This window comes from Halichoeres trimaculatus, unplaced genomic scaffold, assembly GCF_033239565.1.
Source record: "Halichoeres trimaculatus isolate MK-OKI-2021-1 unplaced genomic scaffold, fHalTri1.1 fHalTri1_scaffold_20, whole genome shotgun sequence".
Taxonomy (NCBI): Eukaryota; Metazoa; Chordata; class Actinopteri; order Labriformes; family Labridae; genus Halichoeres; species Halichoeres trimaculatus.
The window spans coordinates 13,916,312-13,939,941 of NW_027437198.1; the positions used below are offsets into that span (position 1 = coordinate 13,916,312).

Genomic DNA, 23,630 nt, shown 5'->3' on the forward strand with positions numbered 1-23,630 from the left:
AATAAAAAACTTCAAAACTTCTGTTTCAGCTTTGGCTTCATTAAGACATGATAAAACATTAGCCCTTTGTTTCCTCTGGTGAAGGAGCACACATTAAAAAAGACAATCATCCCAGAGGACACACAGACAGTAACACATACTGCAGAAAGAAAGAGAGGAAATATTTGCACACAGTGATCACTCAGGGAGTGTGTGGAGACACTTTGTGGAAGAACAAACAGGATGTTCATAACAGTTCGTATCTGTTGCTACCATACAGCATCAGGCAGGATTCACAAACATTTGGCAGTTAAGAGATTTGAGTTTAAGGACCTCTGACATCCAGGATTTGAAGCTACGAGCTAACAGCTAACCTCATTTACAGGTTCATGGATCAACTTTACAAAAGTCTCCTGAAAGATCAAACACACATACTCTCTCTCACACACACACACACACACACACACACACACACACACACACACACACACACACACCGTCTCCACAGGGTCGCTCAAAAGTCCCCCACAAACACACATCATAGACACATCTCCAGTGTCACATTTACATCTTGTAACAAACACGCACATCACACACTTCTGACCACACACACAAAAGACAGGAAATCCTTTTCTACAGGTGCAGACAATTTGGTCTCTTGAGTGACGTCACACTGTTAGTTCTGTTTCTGAATCCACGTGCAGGTGAGGTTCAGACCGCGTTCAGGTGCTGGACTGAGGCAGGCACAGGTGGGCAGATGAATGGATCAGGGTTTAGATTGGCATCGGAAGACTCATCTTCCCTCTTCCTCTGAGCACTGTGGAGGAGATGGAGAGTGAAGAAGGGGTATGAAAGAGATAAAAGATTAAAGCTGCTGTGTTTTTATTCCAGATCACAGACAAGAGCTAGAATACGTATTCTTAAAGGTTCTGGTTTGGTTTGGTACCTTAAGTGTGTGCGTTATATATATAGTGGATAAAGTTCCTCACACGACACTCTTTTCTGCATCCTAACACTCTGCTCTTCACACTTTGTGTCTCTCTTCAGCCACTCTGTTTCAATCAAGGCTTAAATCTTAAAAAATAACCTTAAGAAACTTAATAAATAAATAAAACTTAAATTTATCAAATCAAGCTGTGGTCTATATTTTCCTATTTATCCTTCAGAGAAAAAAACACTTCTCAGAGGAACTTTAACTGTAACGTAGCTGCTATCAGTTTAAAATCAAAAATAGAAACTATGAACCTCTGTTTGATGAAGTAAACTAAGAACACGTCTTCTCGAGATGAAAACGCTCGTTGGTTTTTAAACTCTATCCTCCTCTCTGTAGCAGCGTAAAAACTTACCCCTGGTGACGTAAAGGTAGAAGAAGTCGCAGTAGAAGATGGTCTGTACGACACCGGACACCACGGCGATCTGGTCGAAGAAGCCCTCAGTGTGGTAACGCCACACCCAGTTAGCGATGTAGAGGGCCCGGTACAGACCCAGAAAGAACAGGTAGTGTGTGGTGATGGACTCTGCCTCGCCTGTCTTCGTCACCATGAACAGCTGCGGCATGATGGCCACCGCCTCCAGAAAGATGGAGAAGGTCCACAGGATCTGGATGGAGGGGTAGGGAAACTTGAGGTGAAACTACCAACCATGAGCTGCTCAAAGGTTTTAACCTGGAGGAGAATGAGCTGGAGCAACCTAGGATCAGGAGCTCAGTGTTTTTCTTTTTAGGAAAAACTGGACTAGATCAGTTTAATCCAGACACAGAGTTTGAAAGATGAACAAATCCAGCCTCACACTCCAACCTCCTCCACCTGTAAACACTTGTTCAGGAGAAAGTCTTTGAGTGTTCGTTTACCTCCAGGGGGGTGAAAGCGTAGTTCTCCAGGAAGGAGAGCCCGATGACAGGAACCAGAAGAAACTCCACACGGAAGGTGTCGTTCTCTGAGTCGTACGTGTTCCTGAAGCGCATGTAGATCAGGTACACGGTGGCGTAGGCCAGAGCGAGAAACACCACCTGAGAGCAGAGTATTGATTATCTGTCTTGATGTAGACAAATAAACCTGTCACTGATGTTTTGAGAGTTTGCATCTAGGAAACTGCAGCTTGCGCTTCTCTGCACACAGGATTCATGTCTGCATGGTTTCACTAGTTTAAAGAATAGAATTGGAATCTTCAAATGACATGTATCAGGTAAAGATGTGTGTCAACCTGTGTGTGATCTGCAGTCTTACCTTCATGACTGTGTTGTAAGCAGAGATGAAGACGGTGAACAGGTCCAGGTACCTGGTGGTGAAGACAAGTGCAAACAGCACCTGAGACTTCCCTGAGATACCTGCAGAGGAAATAAAATATGAACTCAGAGGTGGAAAACATTGAGCTGTGCTTCTGCTTTGAAAAGATAAGACAAAAGAACACAGAGTGGATCAGAAGAGACAGAAAGAGGAAATGAATGCCATTCATACTTCCAACTCACGCACTGACACACTTAAAGTTTCCTGTATTTGTGTGTGTGTGAGAGACACACAAGTTGAGTGTGTTCGCTCTCTGATGCAGACTTGTAACACAGACTCTATGAGTCTACACTTCTGTGGGCTGAACCATTGGACTGTACAAACTTGGTGAAGGGTGTGACGCCTCACCACATAAACAAATGTTTATCTCCAAATGTTCATTTACTGACTTATGTTCCAGAAAGTTTTTTTCAAAGGTTTATATTCCCAAAGTGTTTACAGCATCATTAGTGGCATATCCTGCATCATGTGGTGTCATCAAAGTCTCCTCATGTTTGCAGCTCTCACACTACACACCTGACACCTTTAAAGTCTGGGACTCAGCGTTAAAGCTTCAAGTATGCATGAGGATACTGCAGTTATGAGTGTTTGTGCACATATTACTCATACCACAACTTAGGAACTCAGAACCCGTCAGAGAAACCTTTGGAGCCGTCTCTCCATGTTACATACACATGTCGAAGACATGTTTCTTTGCGCATGACAGAAATCACAGTCTATATGTATACGTATCAAAGACTGTTTTATACAGTCTATGGTGTCAAGCCCCTCTAGACTTGCTATGATTAAAGAATGACATGTTAAATGTGGAGCAGGCAGTGGACTGAGGTTGTTAACAATGCCACGTCGCTTCCACTCGTGCACAGCTCCTCAGAAGTGTCTCAGTCTGATATCTGTCTATGATCACGGACTGACTGCTCACACTGTTTCAGGAACACAGCAGGGCTCACCTGAGTCTGCACGGCGTCAAAATGCAAGGATGCAGGTGAGACGGTCAGCTTACCTGCACAAGATTTGGACCTCCAGATCTTCATCAGGAGGATGATGATAGCCAACAGATGTGACACGTCACCGGCCAGACGGAAGACATTCATGTTGTTAGTGTTCGGCTTCGATGAACTGGACCGAAGAAAAACTAGAACCAAACTCCTCACAGGCCTCACACGTCTGCAGGGGACGGGACGGAGCTCCAAGAGTCAGAATTAAAGAAAGCAAAGAGTTAAGAATGTGAAAACACGAAGCTAACAGCGTCACAATAAACTCCGCTCCGTCCAGCTGCCGCACTGCTTATCTGAACTCATGAAACTCGGATAAACATATAAGAGGCTGTGGCTCCAAACTGAGCTGGGAGTCAGCAACGGCCGGAGAGGGGAGCTGTCTGAGGGGAGGTGACGTGGCTGACAGCTCGGACAGCGATCAGCAGCGTTAAGATACCTGAAAACCGCTGAATGGCACAACTTCCAATGCTGAACTTTCAAAATAAAATCTCGATAACCAAGATACGTTGACTTTTTATTTTAAATATCTACGATAATTCGTAAAACCAGTTCCTTTAGTTAATATACTAACAAAGAAACTAGAAAAATGATGTTTATATGTGTCATTATATTATCTGTCATTGTTATATTTTGTGGATGTATTATTTTGAAGGCAAATCTCTCACTTCCGTGTTATGCTTTATTGTCATTGGCTAACTTGATGTAAACATGGACTCTATATTGATGGATTATGGGATTTGAATGCTTATCAGTTCTTCGCGCGATTGACCCATATTCAATAAATACAGTTTGTCTAGTTACAGTGCTATTGTCTTTTTCTTTTTCTCTTGATGGAATTTTAATGCTCTATAAATCCTCAATATTTATGTCACATTTCATAGAAATCAGACTGTTTGAGTTGTATCTATTCCTCTTAGAGGTTGTTGTTCTTGTCAAATCTGTGCTCAATAATAAAGCATTAAAACATCTTGTGAGGGACCATAAAGACACATAACTCCAATCACCAGCAGATGGCGACAGGTTACAGGCAATAAGAAATGAATACAATCCTGCTGGAAGAGGTGAGATGATTCACTTTATTTATTTTTCTATTTATTTCCTGTAGATAGCCTAAAACCCAGGTTTTTGTTTCTATTTTCCACTTTTGAGTTCTTATTATCTGGTTAACAAAAAAGATCACAAGTAATCATGCAATCATCCACTGAGAGCAGAAATAAGGAACCAAATAAGGGAAACTGGGGACAGTTGTGACATTTTTTAAATTTCTGTCTCTGACTTTGAGCACTTTTAACCCATCATCTTCAAACTGCTGTACAAACTAGCTTCAGGTCTCTGAGGTTGCAACACAATCAGAAAATGAATGGGTCAATCAAAAAAATAGGTCCTGAAACATTACAATTGACCCCATAGTCAGGGTCAGTTGTAACCAGTGGCGGACTGGGACTGAAAATCAGCCCTGGACTTTAACTCGGTCCAGCCCATAACAACGGGACGCGTAACACTCAGTCATTCATAGATCCACAGCACCCCCCCCCCCCCCCCCCCCCCGTTGTCGTCGGACAGAACGTGTGCTGTCGGGGGGGGGGGGGGGTGCGGTGCGCTGTGGATCTATGAACGACTGAACGATCGGTTCAGCCCGACGACAGCAGGTGCTGCAGGTCTGTATGTCAACGGATGTTTCTGCCCGACGACGGCCGCCGCTGTTGGGGGGGGGGGGGGGGGGTGTCACCGGTCGTACCGGCCCACTGAGGCAGCGGCCCACCGGGAAACCTCCCGGTGCTCCCGATGGCCAGTCCGCCCTTGGTTGTAACATACCTTGGGGTGAAATGTAACATGATAAAATAAGGACAGTGACAATGACTTAAGACTTAAAATTATTAATTTATTTATTTTACATATTTTTTTTAACAAAATTGCTTTGGTTCTGAAGAGTAAAGGATTTGTACCTATAATGACAAACATATCATATTTCATGTATGAGTTTCAAAGACCTCTGTCTCATCATAGCAGTTCCCTCAATGAAAAAAAAAAGTTTTCTTCCCCCTAAAAGATTATCATTTCACAAAAGGGGGCTGAAGTTTCCTGTATTTAAGAATGCATATTTTCTAAAAACCTTACTATAGGTTGCCAAAACTGCCCAATTTATCAAATGTGACAACAAATACATCAAAAAAGTTGACATTGCAATATTTCACGTGGAGGTTTGTCAAAAAGGCTAACAAAAATCCCAGTCCCACCTCAAGGGTTACAACTTGACCCTTGTTACAACTGTCCTTGGTCTCCCCTCCAAAACATTTATTCATACAAACTCTTCTTATCTATTCACATCCATAACTTTTTGTATACCTCTGGATGGATTAAGTTTTGCTGGTTCCAGTTCACAAAATGTTAACCCAAAACAACAACAAAGGTAACTCATTTCCCGGATTTAGAGCTCCTGGTGTTTTGGCATGTTATTGACAATTTTATTGCACAGATCCTCAGTTAGTTTTTGAGTTTGACTGTAAAAAATGGATGAGATTTATCATCAGAAAAACACAATGTTTGTATACACAGAAGAGAATCCCATCAGTCAGTCTATGGGGTTCACCAAAACCGACACAGTGCCAAGGTGAAGCAAAGTACAAAACTTCATGATTTCAGTCAAAATATTGATCCTGCTGGTCAAATATTACTCCAATTCATGTTCAGTTTTGGTAAGCTTGTGGAGGTTCTTTCCTGAAAATCTTTTTAATCCCACCTAAAAACATATTTTCATGATACATGGGTGCAGTCAGAAATACATAGATGTATATTTTATTTTAAATCCACCTGTATATCTCACTTCCATCCATAAATATTAACTACAAGCTCAGACATCTCCATCTGAAAGTCATCTTTTAGTAAAATCTTCTGCTGACCTTTGTGTTCTTGTGTTATAAAAATATGAAGTTGCAGGAGGCCAACATGCTGACTTCATATGAAGTTAAAATAACTTCCACTTTTGGACATGCGTGTGACAGTCTGAAAGTAGTCTCCACCTGCTCAGTTTTCTTACTCTATCTCCTAATTCTTTTCTCTGAATCAGTACCCCTGGTCAGAACCGTAAACCACACGTCATCCATTTCTTCTCCTCAGCGTCTTCTTCCCACCTCCTCCCTCAGCCTCCTTCTTAATCCAGAAACTGCAGCTGAGTTCTGGCACTGCTCACATCCTGCTCCCTGCATCCTACACTGCAGTTTGACTGAAGTAAAAACATCACAGGGCAGCTGAGATTACACAGAAAACACATTCAGCCTACTTAGAGAGCATGGTGTGCTGAGGACAAGTGAGGGGGCCCACCGACACACCGAGGAGGAACCCACAGCTTCTGCAGACATCCTGGAGCATCCGGAGCAGAGCTGATCCCTCTCTGATGCTGTAAGCAGTTCAAGAAGATCGGAGGAGCCCAACATTCATAACAATTATGACTTAAATATTCAGAACTCTGGGTCTCATTAGTCTGTTGATTAACGCTCCGTATGGGCCCGTATGTTGGCCACTTTATGAGTGGCCACTTTATATATCTTAAGAATGCATATTTTCTAAAAACCTTACTATAGGTTGCCAAAACTGCCCAATTTATCAAATGTGACAACAAATACATCAATGCAATTTGACATTGCAATATTTTATGTGGAGTTTTGTCAACTTTACCCTTGTTACAACTGGTTCCAGTTCACAAAATGTTAACCCAAAACAACAACAAAGGTAACTCATTTCCTGGATTTAGAGCTCCTGGAAAGTGTTTTGGCATGTTATTGACAATTCATTGCACAGATCCTCAGTTAGTTTTTGAGTTTGACTGTAAAAAATGGATGAGATTTATCATCAGAAAAACACAATGTTTGTATACACAGAAGAGAATCCCATCAGTCAGTCTATGGGGTTCACCAAAGCCGACACAGTGCCAAGGTGTGCTGAGTCAAAGGAGCCAGGAACTAATCTGATTGAGTTTCTGATAATCAGTTATTAAACACACACAGAGGGCAGCGTCAGCCAGCTCATCGATGCCCTAAAAACTGGACTGTCTGATAAGTCTGAGCTCCCTTGGAGGCAGTGTTTTGACTTCACTCTTCTACAGGAGGAGGACAAGGAAGCGTGCAATCCAGTTTCTGGTTGTTAACCACAGACATGCTGAGGGAGAAGACTAGGAGGGAAAGAAAAAGCTTTACGCTGAGTTTACAGTTAAAGAGCTTAAATTACTCTGACCATCATCAAGTTTCTGCATCCTCCTCTCAACCTCCTCCCCTGAGCCTCCTTCTCTGAGCCTCCTCTCCTGAGCATCCTCCCCTTTCTGTCTCCCACCTGTTGGAGTCATCTCTGTTGTTCCTCACAGCGATCATGACTCAGATCAGAGCTCACTAGCTTACATGGACACATCACGTCAGGCGCTTTTCACCACCTACACCTGCTTAGAAAAGAGGAGCCCCCTTCTCTCTCCTGTCCTCTGCCTATCTCTCCTTCCTGCTCTCTGCAGATTGACACAGCATTTTCAGGCTGCATGAGGACGCACATCAGAGGAGAGCGTGCACAGACAGGATTACAGTCAGCGAAGGAGGCAGTAGAGGACAGAGATGGATTAAAAGAAAGAAACAACAGGATGAAAGAATGAAGAAGAAGGAGAAAAAGGACTTCAGTCTGCAGGAAGCAGGGATGTGAGGATCCGTCCTGCATAATGAAAGAGGATTTTAAGAAGTGAAGCAAAAGGTGTTCAAGTTTAACCAAGAGTCAGAGGACACTCAACAACACTCTGGGTGAGTTTGATTCATGTTCTCTCACAAAGAATCAACTTTTAGACCAAGTTTTTAACTGTTGGAGACTTTTTTTCCTTCTCAGGTGTCAGATTGAAATCATTCTAATACTAACCTTCAGTTTGTAGAGTGTTCATAGAAGTAATCATGAAATGAGCTCAGAGTTAGACCTGATACAGCTCAAGCATCAATAATTCAGGAAAAAGGCGATAAACAGGATTTTTCAGATAAAAACACAGACTCACTCATTGTGATGTGAGTCTGTGCTGATGTGGTTAAGATTTCAGTGTTTGCGTTTGGTTCTGTGAGGATGAATGTGTTAAAGATGTACAGAGAGATGATCTGGTGTGAGCTGGAGCTGAGGCAGAGGCGATGGTCAGCGTGGGAAAGCCTCTCTGCAGTGGCTGATACTTTTCTGTGGGATGATTCGTGACGGGCTGAGTGGTGAGCAGGCCGCTTCGCATTGTTTTGTTCTCAAATAAAGAGAGTTCAGAGGACAAGAAGCAAGTAGTGAGAGGAGCCTGTGCACAGAACACTGACCCTTAAATACAGACTGACTGACTCAAAACAGCTTCCTTTGGTCCAGGATCCAGAACACAAAGACTCAGTGAGACCTTTATTCTGCTGGATTACGCACACTTCACTCTAACTCGTACACATCTAGATGATCTGTTACTGTAAGAGTGGCACATGTTTGGACTGCCTTTAAAAAGCTGTGACCGTTACTGTGACCAGCAGAGATGCACCAAATAATCCATCTACCTCTACTACATCCACAGCTTTATACATTCTCAAACATCTTCAATCATTTCTGCAGATCTGTGTGCAAACAGGTCGTTTGCACAACTTTATCACATGAACACAGTTGTTTTTCTGTCTTGATTGGGATACTCTCATCTCAACGAGTATCAGATCCAGCATGCTGCTGCATAGAAAAGCAACAAGCCAATGAACTCTGATGCTGCTCCCTCACAGAAAACCACACATCACACCACCAAGGCTTGAATCCAGCAAGAAATGACCAGGAGATCACCTTTATAGAAAGACCAGCTCTGGTCTTTTGGGCTCAATCAAGACCTCATGACAACATCTGGATGTCTCAATTCATGTCCACTTAGGGCTTCCATACAAAGCACCTCTGCATCTGAAAGACTTCACCAACTCCTAAAATTAGGGACAACTTAAGATTATTTTCAGTCCAATTATTAAAGGACAATTATTTCCTATTGGATCTGATCTGAGGACAAACAGGGCTGCATGCATAAATATTTCTCCCTCTGTTATTTAAGACATTCTCTGCAGCTTAAACTCCTGGTGTCAACATGTGTCACAGATCACCAAGAATGAAATCCACTCAGAGAGGGTGGGCACAAATTTTAAACCCCTCACCCAAAGACCAGAGAGGTGGGAAGAGTGAGAAGAAAATGGTTTCTAAATTGTGTTGAAGAAGTCAGCATGGCATCCTCTTCAGGAAAGTGAATGGTTTAAAGAAAAGAGATGACAGAGAGAGAACTAAAACCAGAGGTATGACGCTGGGCTGCCCCTCTGCCCTCTCGCTGACTCACATTAGGAGAGCACTCAGTTCTATCCACATCCCCTCACAGCCCCCTTTGTGTGACTCCCTCTACTTCTCCTTACCCCCCCAAATTGCCACAGGAGTTGTGTCTCTATGGAAACTGGATCCAGAGAGAGCCCTGGCTCTACCTGTGGACCACTTAGCATGGTAACACATGGACTCCTCCGGCCTCCTGCTGGTGGGAGGCTCTGAACAGACTCCTGGTCATCAGGTGAATCCTCTCACAGAGATGGAGGAGGCCTGCACATAGCCGTGGATTTGTTTGGACTCAGGATCACCTGCAGGGAGAGAGACCACATGCAAAACATCAGAGTGTAGTCCTCCACTGCATACACCCACACACACACACACACTCTACAATGAGAGAGATGATTTACGCAGATAAAAAATAAATGTGTCTCGGTTTACGCCTTGGTTATCTTAATATCAAACTTAAGGTCAGAGATTTCTGAGCGCTGCTTTGGTTTGACGTCACAGTCATCTGTCTTCACATTCATCCCTCATACTGCTCCAGTCCCTCAGAAATCCCCGGCTTTTTAAAGAAAAGTCAAAAAATAGAAACCACTGCAACCACAGCCTCATGGTGGATTAACTACCTGCTCTGTTTGATGATGAAGAGATTATCTAACAGGACTTTCTTTGTATTTCTGCACAGATGCTTTTATGTAATCCTCTAATAAGGCCTGTGTTGTTCTCGTGTGATATAAGACTCCAGATCCTCCTGAAAAAAAAAACTGTCCCCACTTTTTGACAGAGGGGATTTTATTTGAGGCCTCAAAAAGTTTACAAAACATAAAATCACACGAAATGATCACAACGTCTGTCTGAGAGGTTTGCAGACTCTATAAACCAAACCCAGGTTATATATGCAGAGAGAAGGGTGAAAATATATCAAGATGCCAGCAGGCCCAGATTGGAGGTGCAGAACTGGGTCCTTCAGGTGTGAAAACATCTACTGGAATAATTTACCAAATCTATAAAATACCCGAATCTCACACAGTTCGTCCTTTTTTAAGTTTTCCAATTTTTCTCACTTGAAGTTCCAAAAATTAATCCATGTCCTATCTGCAATCAGCCAGCAGGGGAAGCTCTAAATGATCTGACTTAATTTTTGTAAGCTGTCATGTAATTAGTGTCTCTTTCTTCTTCTGTGGTGTCAATAAGCTGCATCATGAGCTCAGAATAATAGTGAGACTGCTACTTTATACCCACAGACCCCGTCACAGAGTGGGTCAGGATGGTTTATCGTTCCTCGACAAATTTTTTAGAATCTGGATTAAGTCCAGATCCTTTTAAACCTGTTGTCCAGAACAAAAACTCAGAGTGGAGTTTTCACAGATGAAACCCGATGAAGCTACAAGAGATTAGTTTAAAAAATCAGAAACTAAAGGTCATCTTTTTCAATTGTCAATGTTTACCTAAATGATCTGACTCACTGCGCTTTCTGACCTCTGACCCTCCTGACAGAGGTCACCTGCTGTGACGTGTCCTCCTCACCTAAGCTGATCTTAATTTCTGACTAATGATCCTGAATTTTCCCTCAGGGATAAAGCATTTTCTATTCTATTCTATTCTATTCTATTCTATTCTATTCTATTCTATTCTATTCTATCTGACTCTGCATCTCTGCTTTCCTCTTCTCAGTGTTTCCAGCTCCTCCTAAGGTGAAGGCCTGATCCACGGACACAGGACTGAGTCTGGCCTTTCATTAAGGTCCAACACAAGGCGCCACTGAGGCCATGGGAACAAGTCGTTCACACAGGTGAGAATCCTCCACCTGTCTCCTGAAGTCCTGGACTCCTGAACTGAAGCTGGGGTTCACAAATTAATTCTATTTAATGAAAATATCCTGGAGAGTGGTCTTAACCAGAGATCTGCTGAAAGGATGAGGTTATCACAGGGTGGGCATCAAACACCAAGGTCTGTCCATAGCTCCACCCCCTGGCCTAAAAAGAAGGCCAGCCAATTAGATTGAAGGAGGAGCCTTGAAGAGACGGTGCTTTAAAGAAAGTGTCTCAGACAGAAGCTGAAATAAAAGTGTCTAAAACACAGGAAAGAGACGTAGAGAGAGCTCTATTTGAGCTGTAAATCATGTAAAGATCCTGAAAACCGTCTTTACTCTGTTTACGTCATCAGTGGATTCACTTCTTTTCACAGGCTGTGTAAAATATGTGTTTTATAGCAGCTCTCTGCTCAGTTTGCACATTTTCTTCAGCTGGTCTGGTGAGTCAGGACCTGCTTGGAGATATTTACACCCAGCAGGTCTTCAGAAAGGCTGAGGCTGTCCCATCTAGTCCTGAGCAGCAGTAGCTGGATTTGAACTCTTCTCACAGATCTATGTGATGAAAACTTTTCTACAGGAGGGTTTCTGTGAGCAGGATAGGAGCTTATCTTCAAGATGAGCTGATGTAACGAGGACAGGACCACATCGGTCTGCCCTGAGCAGTCTGACAACACACTGACTCATGAATAATCTGATAATCTGTCAGAGGAGGATCCTGCTCATGTGGATATATTGAACTCACCGTCCCAGATAATAATCCTGCAGGTAGAGGAGAGATGGATAAGATTCAGAAACACACTCAGATGACCTGCTGCCTTACCTTCAAGGGACAGATATTCACCCACTTGTTAGCTGGTTTCTCTCTGTCTGTCTCCAGATGTCTGACCCCACCTCCTCTGCTGACCCCACAGGTACAGCATCGTGTCAGACATCATCCCCGAGGAGGAGCGGCAGAAGATCTCCAATCTAGGCCTCTGTAACGGTTCCTCTCATTCCCGGCCTCGCTCAGCCAGGGACACTGAGGCAGACGACAGGAGGAGGAGGTCCAGAGCCTCTGCTGCTGGGCCCAGCTCCAGGGCCCAAGAAGGCATGAACAACTCCAACGGGAAGATCCTGACCTGGGGCTCCAGTCAAGTCCGGAGCCGCTTTGTGAAGAAGAACGGACAATGTAATGTTTTATTCACCAACATGGAGGAGAAGAGACAACGCTACCTGGCTGATATCTTCACCACCTGTGTGGATGTGCGCTGGAGGTACCTGCTGCTCCTCTTCTGCTCAAGCTTCCTGCTGTCCTGGCTCTTCTTTGGGGTCATCTTCTACACTGTCTCCCTGGCACACGGGGACTTTGAGAGGCAGAAAGGGGACGGGTTTGCTGCTGGGACACTGCATGGACCCTCCTCTGGACACCCAGCAGGGGGGCAGACACAGAAGATTCCCTGCATACTCCACGTTCAGGGCTTCATCGGGGCACTGCTCTTTTCCATGGAGACTCAGACCACCATTGGTTATGGCTGGCGCTGCGTGACGGAGGAGTGTCCCGTCGCTGTGATCACCGTGGTGGTTCAGTCCATCGTGGGCTGTATCATCGACTCCTTCATGATTGGAACCATCATGGCAAAGATGGCGCGGCCCAAGAAGAGGAACCAGACTCTGGTGTTCTCCAACAATGCCGTCATCGCCCTACGGGACGGGAAGCTGTGCCTCATGTGGAGGGTGGGAAACCTGCGGAGGAGCCACATCGTGGAGGCTCATGTCCGCGCTCAGCTCATCCGCTCGTACATCACAGCAGAGGGGGAGTTCATCCCTCTGGAGCAGATGGACCTGAACGTGGGCTACGATGAGGGCACAGACAGGCTGTTCCTGGTGTCCCCGTTGGTCATCGTCCACGAGATTGATAAGGACAGCCCTCTGTACACTTTGAGTCGCACTGGGCTGGAGGTGGATAACTTTGAGATCGTGGTGATCCTTGAGGGGATGGTGGAGGCCACGGCTATGACCACGCAGTTTCGAAGCTCCTATGTGGCGAGGGAGATCCTGTGGGGTCACCGCTTTGAGCCTGTGATCTACGAAGACAGGGACTGCTACAAGGTGGACTACGCTCGCTTCCACAAGACCTACGAGGTCCTATCAACGCCCCACCTCAGTGCCAAAGAGCTTGATGAGGCGGTGAGCAGGGCCTCCACTGCTGCGTCTCCTTTCTTTAAAACCACAGAGGACCTGATCCCCCGGTCTGTGAGCACCTTCTGCTATGAGAACGAAATGGCGCTGAGCTGCGGGGAGGATGAGGATGATGTCTTCAGCCCGCCTCAGTCTGCAGGGACAGGGAGGACAGAGGACTGCAGGACTTCAGTGTCTGTAGACTTTCAGAACATGTTCCAGGACACGGGCACCGAGAGGTCAGGGAGTCATGGCATCATGTGTGTGCTGGACATGGACAACAACCAGATGGAGTTTGACATCCTGCAGACGGCCATCCCTCTGGATCCTGTGAGCTACAAGAGCGAGCAGGAGCTGGAGAGGGTCCAGTAAGACGAGATCACCACATGTCTGTTTTCATTCTCTGGCCAGTCTTAGCTCAGGTCTGAGTTTGTGGGAGGGTTTCTGTCTGAACTGTGCTCTGCATGTCTTAAACATACACCCTGATTGGTCTGGTTGTTTTGAACCTTCATGTTACAGCTGCAAAACTTAAAGGCCCAAAACCCTGACATGCTTTTGAAGTCTGTTTTAGGATATTTTAAAGAAAGCAGAGTAGATAACAATCCAGAAACTGAAACCATATTTCAGACTTGGTGCAGACTGACTCTGGGAGGGTTGGCTTCTTTAGAGGTGTCATGACAGGTGGTCTTCATGAAGAGAACTGGTAGAATTCACAATGAGCCCTGATCGTTTCCTAATCCTCACTGTAAATATCTTTCTCTTGTTTTGAGAGATAATCTTTCAGCTTCCTGCTTTGTGTCAGTTCGAAGAACCACATCAGCACACCTGAACTACTTGAGCTGGAGAAAATCAAAGCACTTTAACTCCTCCTTTTTCTTCTTTACTCCTCTTCATGTAAATGTAAATAAACACTGAAATCAGATGGTTGTTTGTCTTTTTAGGACTCCTCCTGGTTAAGGATGATGATTGTGGAGTGAGAGCTTTAATTCAACCACTAGATGTCACTGTTTCAGCACAGAATCTCTGGTGGCGAGCTGCAGAGAGAGCAGAGCTCAAACAAATCATGACATACAAGTTTAAAAACAGAAATATTATCCTGCAGTGTGGCATTTCCTTTGGGCTTACATTGACTTATAAACTCTTCTCATGTTAACCTCAGTGAAGGAGGTAAGAAGAACGAAGGATGTAAGTTTCATAAAGTTAATTTAGTTGTGACAGTCATGGTTAAAGTTACAGCTGCACATTAAGATGTGCTCCTTGGTGGCCACTGGGTGGTACTATGTCAGACATTGACGGTCGTAGAACTGAAGGTCAAGAAACATGGTCCTGAATCTGCAGCTGGGTCTGGAGACATAAGCACTTTGTCAAGAGGGGTAGAATAGAATAGAATAGAATAGAATAGAATAGAATAGAATAGAATAGAACTCTATTGTCATTGTAACAAGTACAACAAAATTGAAGTCACAGCAGAAATCAAGAAAACAAAAGTAAGAAAGTGTATAGAAAGTGCAAAAAGGTCCATAAGAAAACAGATGCTGACAGCTTGTCCATCATTCTCCAGTTCAGCCAGCCTCCACCTCCACAGGGTCCAGGACTGAGCTTCTTCAGAAGTCTGTTCAGTCTCTGTCTCCTGGATCCTGTCTGCTCACAGCAGGTGAAGCTCTTCCAATGTGGCGTTGGTGTCTGATGTTAGCTCCGTTAGCCATGTCTGTGAACAGCAGAACAGTATGATGCTACTCTGCCTTCTGGTATTCCCTCTGTTGCTGGGTTAGCACAGCTAGCTCGTCCATCTTATTGGAGATAGATCTTATGTTCCCAATAACAACGGATGGAAGGACAGGTCCATGTTGTCACTTCTTAACTCACACCTGAGAACCAGCACGTCATCCTCACCTCCTCCTCATCACCTTGTGGGAAGACATCAGGCCTTACACCAGTTAGCACTGACATGCTACAGGCTACCAACAGCTGAGTTCACATGTAAACAATGCAGCCATGGTTACATGTAGGGTCTCCAGACAAACACAGGAGAAAAAGTAGTAAAAATTTCACTGAAGCCACAAAAAGTTTGGTGTCCATGACCAACAAATGAGCCATACAAATTAATGATCCACTCCAAATACAAAGATTACGAAAAAGAGACAAAAAATTACAAGAAACGGACAAAAAAGACAGAGCCACTGCAACAGGCAGCCACAACCAACAGGGCAGTGCCTAGCAACTCACCAGGTGAGTGGTGCCATCTACTGTCAAGAATGAATACTGGTATTTATTATTATTATTATTATTATTATTATTATTATTATTATTGAAACTGATGAAAGAGGTAAAGACAGAGGAGAGAGGCTGGTTCCTCTGCAGCAGGTGACCTCTGGCCTATTAGCTGTCAATAACCGCTGACAGACTGATTGACTGGCCGAGGGTGATCTGGTGATTGGTTTGATGGTCTTAGTGGTAGAGGAGGACAGTCCCTGCAGGGCCTCTCCAGGATGATTTAGGGGGTCTGACTCTTTTTGTGTGCTGTCTCCAACAGAGAGCTGCAGTAAGGCCTTTCAACGCCCTTAGTGTAAAAAGAGTCCTCACCTATGTTTTTCTTTGCTTCTCCTGTTTGCTACCTCTTTTCCCCCCTATCAGCGGATCCTTACATCACTCTACTGTCACATATTCAGTTCTTACTAAATAATCAAACATTCAGACGTCTTCATGTCATTCTGCTGCTCCTCTTCGAGGGTGCTGCAGGACTCAATCAAGATGTTTGGTGAATCTCTGAGTGTTCTGTTGACAGATGAGATAAGCTCTTTCACTGTTTGGCCTTTGTCTGCACACACAGTTCACTTTATTTGGGCTGACTTAAAGTGTTTTCAGTTAATTCTTTACTGTTATTGAGTTTGTAGTTTCATCTCTTCACAGGTTAGTGTAATTCTTATATTTCATGCAGTTCCTCTGTGTTCATGAATTCATCGGTGTGATTATGTATGTGTGTGTGTGTGTGTGTGTGTGTGTGTGTGTGTGTGTGTGTGTGTGTGTATGCGCTCTTTGTCCAGTGTTTGGCTGATGTGATAAATCTGTCTGACTCTATGTGCCATAAAGTGGATTAACGTTTAAGCTCCAATTCTCCATCCGTTTCCTAAAATAAAAATGATCTTTGATGTGTGACTGATAGATGTTTGATCATGTTCTCATGCACACGTGACTCTGTGTGTGTGTGTGTGTGTGTGTGTGTGTGTGTGTGTGTGTGTGTGTGTGTGTGTGCAGCTGTGGACCCTGTGATTGAACCCTCACTCACATGGGCAGAGCATTGGAGGCCTCGGGGTGAGGAGGCGAAGGGAAAGGGGACTGATGCCTGACAAACTCTCTGTCTCCTTCTCCTCTTTCATCTCTCTCCATCTCTCTCCCTCTTTCTCCCTCTTTCTCCCTCTCAGCATCAAACAACAAACTCTTTCATTCAGGCTCCCCCAGCCAGCCGCCCACAGACCCTGCAGGCCCCCCACCCCTTCATGCCGCTTAATTCAATGTTCCGAGAAGAACTCATGATTGGAAAGTGACTTTTATATCCTCGTCTTTTTCCATATCTCCCCCAGGAAGCATCACTCCTCTTCTTGCTCTCCCTTCATCCCCCCTCTCTGATAAACAAGAAATTATCCTGAGACTAAAAAACAAAACTCAGGTCAACACACTCTCAGAGCCGCTGATACACACCTTTACTGAGCTTTCAGTGCTTACATCACTTAGAGGCCTTGTTTCCAATTTATGACATTTTTGAGAACCTCTCTCAAAGAGAAAAGATCAGACTAAAGCTGAAAATCCAACTCGGAGTCCCTTCATCACCAGTGTTAGGGTCTGAGACCACTCACGGGTCAAAGAAAGTCAGGATCTGCGTTGGACTGATGATGATGTCTCTCTTTAAGACAGGAGCAGATCTGATTTCTGTCTGACTGTCGTCTGAATGTTCTGGACCTGCTATCTTTGTCACTTTCCTCTAAAAGCAGTCAAACTCACTTAGCTAAAGACTAATGTGATGCCACCCGTTGTTGCTCAACCCAAAGCAGGGCTAAAGACTCCTCCAGGACAGACTTATATCCTCTTGCTGTTTGCAGATATCTGTGGTGCTCAGAGATCAGAACGTCCAGCTGCATCAGTTATTTCATGAACGTTTTGTTATGTGTCCAGAGGGAGAAACAGTCTGTGAGAGAATCATTAAAATCCAACATTTTTGAGCAGCACATCATCATCCTCATCATCATCGCTGTGATGAAGCTCCTCACAGCAACCACCCAGACATGCAGCAGAGCCGCCCTGACAAAGGACCCCCTTGTTCCTCGCTAAATTCTTCAACATCATTTTCTGTCTTTTCCTGAAAACGACTCCATCTCCACCTCCCTCGCCTCCCACCCCCTCCACCCATCAGCTTCAACCATGTCCTCCTTCCTGCAGACACGGCTTGTTTGGGAGTTTCCAAATCTCGCCGTGAAATCCGCTCATGTATGTGAAACCAACACAAAAACACACACATAGAAACACACAGAAACACAGACATGGAGTCAAAGTGCATGTAAGATGAAGAGGTGAGTGAGGCGGCCTTATGGAGCTCATAGTTTGAATTAGGGGTGTATCGATCACAATTTTCTGGCCAGTCACAAATCTTTAAAAAGCCTGACCTGCAGATACCGATTTGGACCGATACTAGGGATAGACTGATTATTGGGGCCAATATTTGGCATTTTGGGGCATATCGGCATCGGCCTTTTTTTAATCCGACAGCCGATATGAAACCCATTCAAAACTGTGTTTTGGCTCTGATGCTTCTTTCTGCCTGTCTACACTATGGAAGCCCTATCAGTCATGTAAATCCAAACAGAAACTACTGCATTACATGACTGCTACATTACATTCTGTCCAGTTTTAATGCAGTTTCATAGAAATTTTATTTTGGCAATTTAGCTATCTATTTTTTGAAGTTTTCATTTAACTCTATAAAACATGCTGCTAAGTGTGGGAGCTGTTTAATAAACATATGCTTGAAGGCATTTGATTGCAGTTAAGTGTTGGAGTTTCTATTGTTCAAATTTTTCATGCCAATATTTTCACTTTGACTGCAGATTAATATCGGCTTCAAATATCGGTCATCGGCCTCCTTGTCTACTAATAATCAGTATTGGTATTAGCCCAAAAAAATCCATATCGGTCTATCTCTAGCCGATACCAATACCTTCAATGTTCTACTTTTATTTTATTGAAAATCATCGAACGATACCTGTGAAACAAAAACAAAACTTTATGTTTTAACCTAAACAACCAAAAAAGTATCCTGGGTTTAAGGTCTCAGAGCAAAAAGCAACAAAGGCTGGCTGTCAGTCCTTCCCGGAGGTCTTAAAGATCAGTTTTATATGCAAGTATGGGCCGATCACCGGTCACTGACCACTGTTCCCCCAAAATTAAGGAAATCGGCACTGAGCGATCAGTGCATGTCTAGTTTGAATATGAGCAGAAGTTCTTCATAAAGTTTAATCCGTCAGCCTTCATGTTTGAGTTCCTCGCACTACAGGACTAACAGCCTGATCTGTGTTTGCAGAGATGCTGATGGACACACTCAGTGTCACCTCCTCATGTGCGTCTGCTCCTCTGAGGTGTTTACCCTTAATCAGACCAGCTGCTGTGGCCGCTCTCTGACATCTCAGCACAATCCTCTATGGCTGCTTGAACTTCACCTGGATGCAGCAATGATGGATCAAACTCTGAGCTTCTTCAGGATGAATCACATCGCTGAAGCTGCACACAGATTGTGTCAGAGAGGATTTTAACTCACAGGTCAGCCTGCTGCACGCTGACACAGTAACTGAAAACCTGACCATGGAAGACCAGCAGAGAAGCACCACACCTCTACTCTCCTGGACCCCTTACCCTTAAAGCTGCTCTCCTCATCTCTTCTACTCCCCCTTCTTCCCCCTCCTCACCCACATACACACTCCCTCAGCCTCCATATATCAATTTCCTTAAGATGTTCTCCCGTCAACACAATCGAGGTAACTGGATTCCTTCCTTTGGCCAACGGAGATATGAAGCAGAACACACAATGGGCTATTCATTAGAGCTACACACACACACACACACACACACACACACACACACACACACACACACACACACACACACACACACCAAGTCTTGCACCATTTATTGCCCCACCCGACCAGCCTTGCTTGTCTGCTGAAACTCCTACAATCATAACAACAAATTCTATCCATTTGCAGTTTCACACACACATACACACACAACTACACACATACCTTCTTAAACACACAAACACACAACATCCTAGCAAACTCCCAGTCCTCACCTATCACTGCCTTTGCCACACACACACATACTACAACTCCCCCCTTTGACTACTCCAGGGCTGACCTTTGACCTCTCTGCCCAGCTGGAGGAGCCAATAAGACTCCGTCAATGACCCCTCATCACTGGTGATTGTTCCAAACAGCCCAACTCTCTCACACTGCTGTCATCCAGAACACGTCAGCGGCAGAGTTGATTCCATCAGTAAGAAGTTAATAACTTCAATAACAGCCCTGCTCCAGATCTGTCTGCAGGGTTCACTGATCCACTTCAACACATGGACACACCTGCTCCAGGCTGCACAGGTGCACCCAAGAGGAGACAGACACAGAGAGAGAGGTAGAGTGTGTATGAGTGAGTGAGTCTCACTTTAGATTAACTTATCATTTACGTCTCCTCTCAGACTTTCTAAAGCCTGGTGCTGACGTCTCGAGCAGCACAGAGGAAACTCCTCCTGTATGTCTGAATCTCAGAAAACAGGTGAAGGCTAGAGCTGTCGTTATGGCAACATAAACCCTGCATCTTATTAAAATGCAGTCATTAAAGAAAAACCTATTAAATGTTTTCAACTGAATCATTGAGGGTTTTATGAGAGTTTATTCTCGCAGATACACAGAACCTTTGTTGTTTTGGGGCCTGTCTCGACTGATAGCATCGTGGTCCCTCCTCCCTCAATAATCAATGAAAATCTGGAGAGAGCAGGACTTCTGCTATGAACTGTCAACAACAAATGATAATGAAGGTCACAGTGACCTTCAGTCATTTAACTGTCACACACTCCTTCTTTTAAACAGACCCAGCTCTGCCATATGAAGGGATCTTTGTGTTCAATACATGTTTGATTTATTCATGACCTTATTTAAAACAAATAAAAGTACAGAGTAAAACAAATGGGCCTGAAAATCTTGGACAATATATCAAAAATTCTCCGCCAACTCCTGTATTTGATTTTCATTAAGCTTAAAATCACAGAGGAACTACTAAAGATTCTGAGATCTGGATCACTTTGATCCCTGACTGAAAACAGCCGGAAATGAGAACTAATGGCTTCATCTTTGGAGTTTTGGCAAAGGCCTCATCTCAGGATTTTTATTAAATATATATTTTAAATCTAAGAAGAAAAAATAAAATCAAAACTACTTCAGAGAAATCAAATTATTTTTTTGTCATCATCTCTAAATTACAAAAAAAAAATAAATAATAATAATAAAAAATGAAAAAAATGCATAAATATTTTTCAGCACGGGCTCAGGAGGGAATCGGAGCTTTTTTAAAAGTCCGACTTTTTTTTTCGAATTAAAAACAGACTGTATCTTTCCGTTTGTGATAACATTAAGATTAAATAAATTAAATAAATGCTGATATAAACGCCTTTATTGGATCAACTTTCCATCTTTTGTTCCGTTTTTAAACGTGTTGTGCGTAATTTCATATAAAGAGCGCGCACCCCGCGCACGGAGCAGGCTTAATTTATTTGTTTGTTGTTTTTTTGGAAGCCCGTTCCAGGAGAATCAGTTTTCTCCTCTCATGAGATCAGTCTCGGATTCAAGGACGCAGGAAAATTTAACCCAATGAAAAACAGTTTTTAGCAATTTGTTTCAGCGTCAGACTTCAGGATCATCAAACACAGACTGCTCAATGTGATTCACACATCCTGCAGCCATAGTTCAAATCAGCGTCGCTTTTTGCCTCACCTGATCATCATCATCATCATCATCATCATCATCAGAGGGAACAACAACTCACTCTGTGGCCTGTCCACCTCCCTTTAGTATTTAACGCAAAAAGGCCAAAACAAACACTCACTTCAGATTGGAGCCAGGTCACAAATCCTCTGGTCCACAGCGGGACACTGATCCACGGTGTGACTCCCGAAGTGTCCCCGACAGTCCCAGCACCGCGCTCCCCGGCAGAGCCACCGCGCTCCCCGGCAGAGCCACCGCGCTCCCCGGCAGAGCCACCGCGCTCTCGGGGCAATTTTCTGTGAGTGTGTGTGAGAGGAGCCTCGGACAGAGAGTGGCGTTACAGGAACAGACAGCAGCCTTTCCCTCTATTCTGTTTTCATGTGCACACACTGCTTTTTGTTCCACAGTTCTCTCATGTCAGCGGGAAGGGGGTGCTGGTTTTGATCACATGATTACGATTCACCTGAGATAAAACAAAGGACGCAAAGAAAGGAGGGAGAGGGGGACTGAGACAGGCAGAGAGGCAGACAGAGCGATGCTCTCATGGTCAGGACTCCGTTATCTCTCTCTCTCTCTCACACACAAACACACACACACACACGCACACGCACACACAGTAGAGGTTCGGAGGACTGAGTGCCAGAGTCTCACAGCGGGGAGACAAGGGGTCATTGTTGAGGGGGACGGAGTGTGTGTGTTTGTGTACTCCAGGAGCAGTGTATGGATGGAAACTCTCCCTTTCATCTTCATAATGATAATACAGACAATAAAGATTCCTCCACGCTCCTCTCTCTGCGCACTATATGAGCTGTTTTTTTCCTCTGATTTCTCTGTTTTCAGAGAGGCTGCAGTGCAGTTTGTCCCCCGGGGTCAGACTCTGATCCACTGGAGGGGAGCAGATCAGAGTCTGATGCCTCGGAGCGTGTCCTGGATCTGCAGTTACAGCTCATCAGATTCTCAAACCTCACTCAGAGGGAGGCAGACCGAGAGAAGTCCGTTTCACCTCCTGGACTGTCCCGAACTGGTTGTAGTGGTGTAAAATTCCGGGTGATCAGAGTCGGTGTGGAGAATCAGTATGGATATTTAAAAACAGGGTTAAAGTTTGAGTGAGCTAACTTTATCTGAGTACAGACCTGATGTACAGAGAGTTAAACCAAACAGGACTTTTAAAGAAGTCATTCACAGCTGAAAGGAACAAACCGGCTCAGACTTGAATCTCCCTAATCTCATCAAACTGATCATGAATCTCATAACGGAGTCTTTTAATTTCATAACTTTACCGGTTTACCTCAGAATTCTCTATTTTAAACCTTATGTAATTCATCTGACGGTCAAGTTTATTTAATATTTTTGACTCATTGTCACATATTTTCGACTTCACTGACTTAGTTAGCACAATCTCATTAAAGTCTAAATTTCTTACTTTTTTAATCTCCTGTCTCTTGACTGCGAATTTTCAAATCTCATATTTTGCGAGTTTTAATCCAAAGATTCTGAATTTTGATCAGATATTTGAGAGTTCTGTCAATTAATTTTAAAAGTATTCCCCAATAATTCTGTCTTTTCCTCGCATTAAAATCTTTTCTTTATCACAATTCAGACTATTATTATAATTATGGAATTTTGAATTTCAAAGATAAGGATTAATCATACATTTATGACTTATCTTGTCTCGTATTTTTGGCTCCGTGTCTCATTTTTGGATGCTTTGTCTTACAATAATGCTCTTTAATGTTTTAATAAAGGGTCAAAATGAGATGTTTTATATTTTATCCAGGCTGAGTCTCGTTTTCTTTTTGACCTGCTTAAAGTGGCTCCACGCAACCATTTTTACCTGGACCTGAAACAAATACACACATGTCCATACACATGTAAACTGAATCTTTGAACATAACTCTCTAACCACCTCTCCTTTTAACCCTTTAACATTCGCTTTTAAATGCAAAAGTTATTAAGTCTATTTAACTTTTAATTTTCAACCCTTAACGTTCCATCCAAGAAACTTTTTTTTTTTGAGCAGAAACCACAAAGTCCAGAAATATTATTTCAAGCTTCAAAG

At 43.8% G+C, this 23,630-nt stretch overlaps 2 protein-coding genes and 1 long non-coding RNA gene across 3 annotated transcripts; 1 reads left to right on the forward strand and 2 right to left on the reverse strand.

Moving 5' to 3' along the window:
* Nucleotides 1–656: 656 nt before the first annotated feature.
* On the reverse strand, nt 657–3,687 carry kdelr3 (KDEL endoplasmic reticulum protein retention receptor 3). Its single transcript, XM_074697197.1, has 5 exons — nt 3,268–3,687; nt 2,205–2,305; nt 1,829–1,987; nt 1,326–1,578; nt 657–796 (listed from the first exon to the last, which is right to left on the reverse strand). The coding sequence occupies exons 1-5, from the start codon at nt 3,356–3,358 to the stop codon at nt 753–755; spliced, it is 648 nt and encodes a 215-aa protein (XP_074553298.1). The 5' UTR covers nt 3,359–3,687; the 3' UTR covers nt 657–752.
* A 1,471-nt stretch (nt 3,688–5,158) lies between these two features.
* LOC141809293 (uncharacterized) lies at nt 5,159–22,074 on the reverse strand. The gene is made up of 3 exons (XR_012599998.1): nt 21,693–22,074; nt 9,673–9,888; nt 5,159–6,659 (listed from the first exon to the last, which is right to left on the reverse strand). It is a non-coding gene; the product is annotated as an uncharacterized LOC141809293 (long non-coding RNA).
* Nucleotides 7,452–14,465, forward strand: kcnj4 (potassium inwardly rectifying channel subfamily J member 4). Its single transcript, XM_074696264.1, has 3 exons — nt 7,452–8,037; nt 11,255–11,372; nt 12,305–14,465. Exons 2-3 carry the CDS (start codon nt 11,350–11,352, stop codon nt 13,920–13,922), a joined length of 1,641 nt encoding a protein of 546 aa, XP_074552365.1. The 5' UTR covers nt 7,452–8,037; nt 11,255–11,349; the 3' UTR covers nt 13,923–14,465.
* Nucleotides 22,075–23,630: the final 1,556 nt, after the last annotated feature.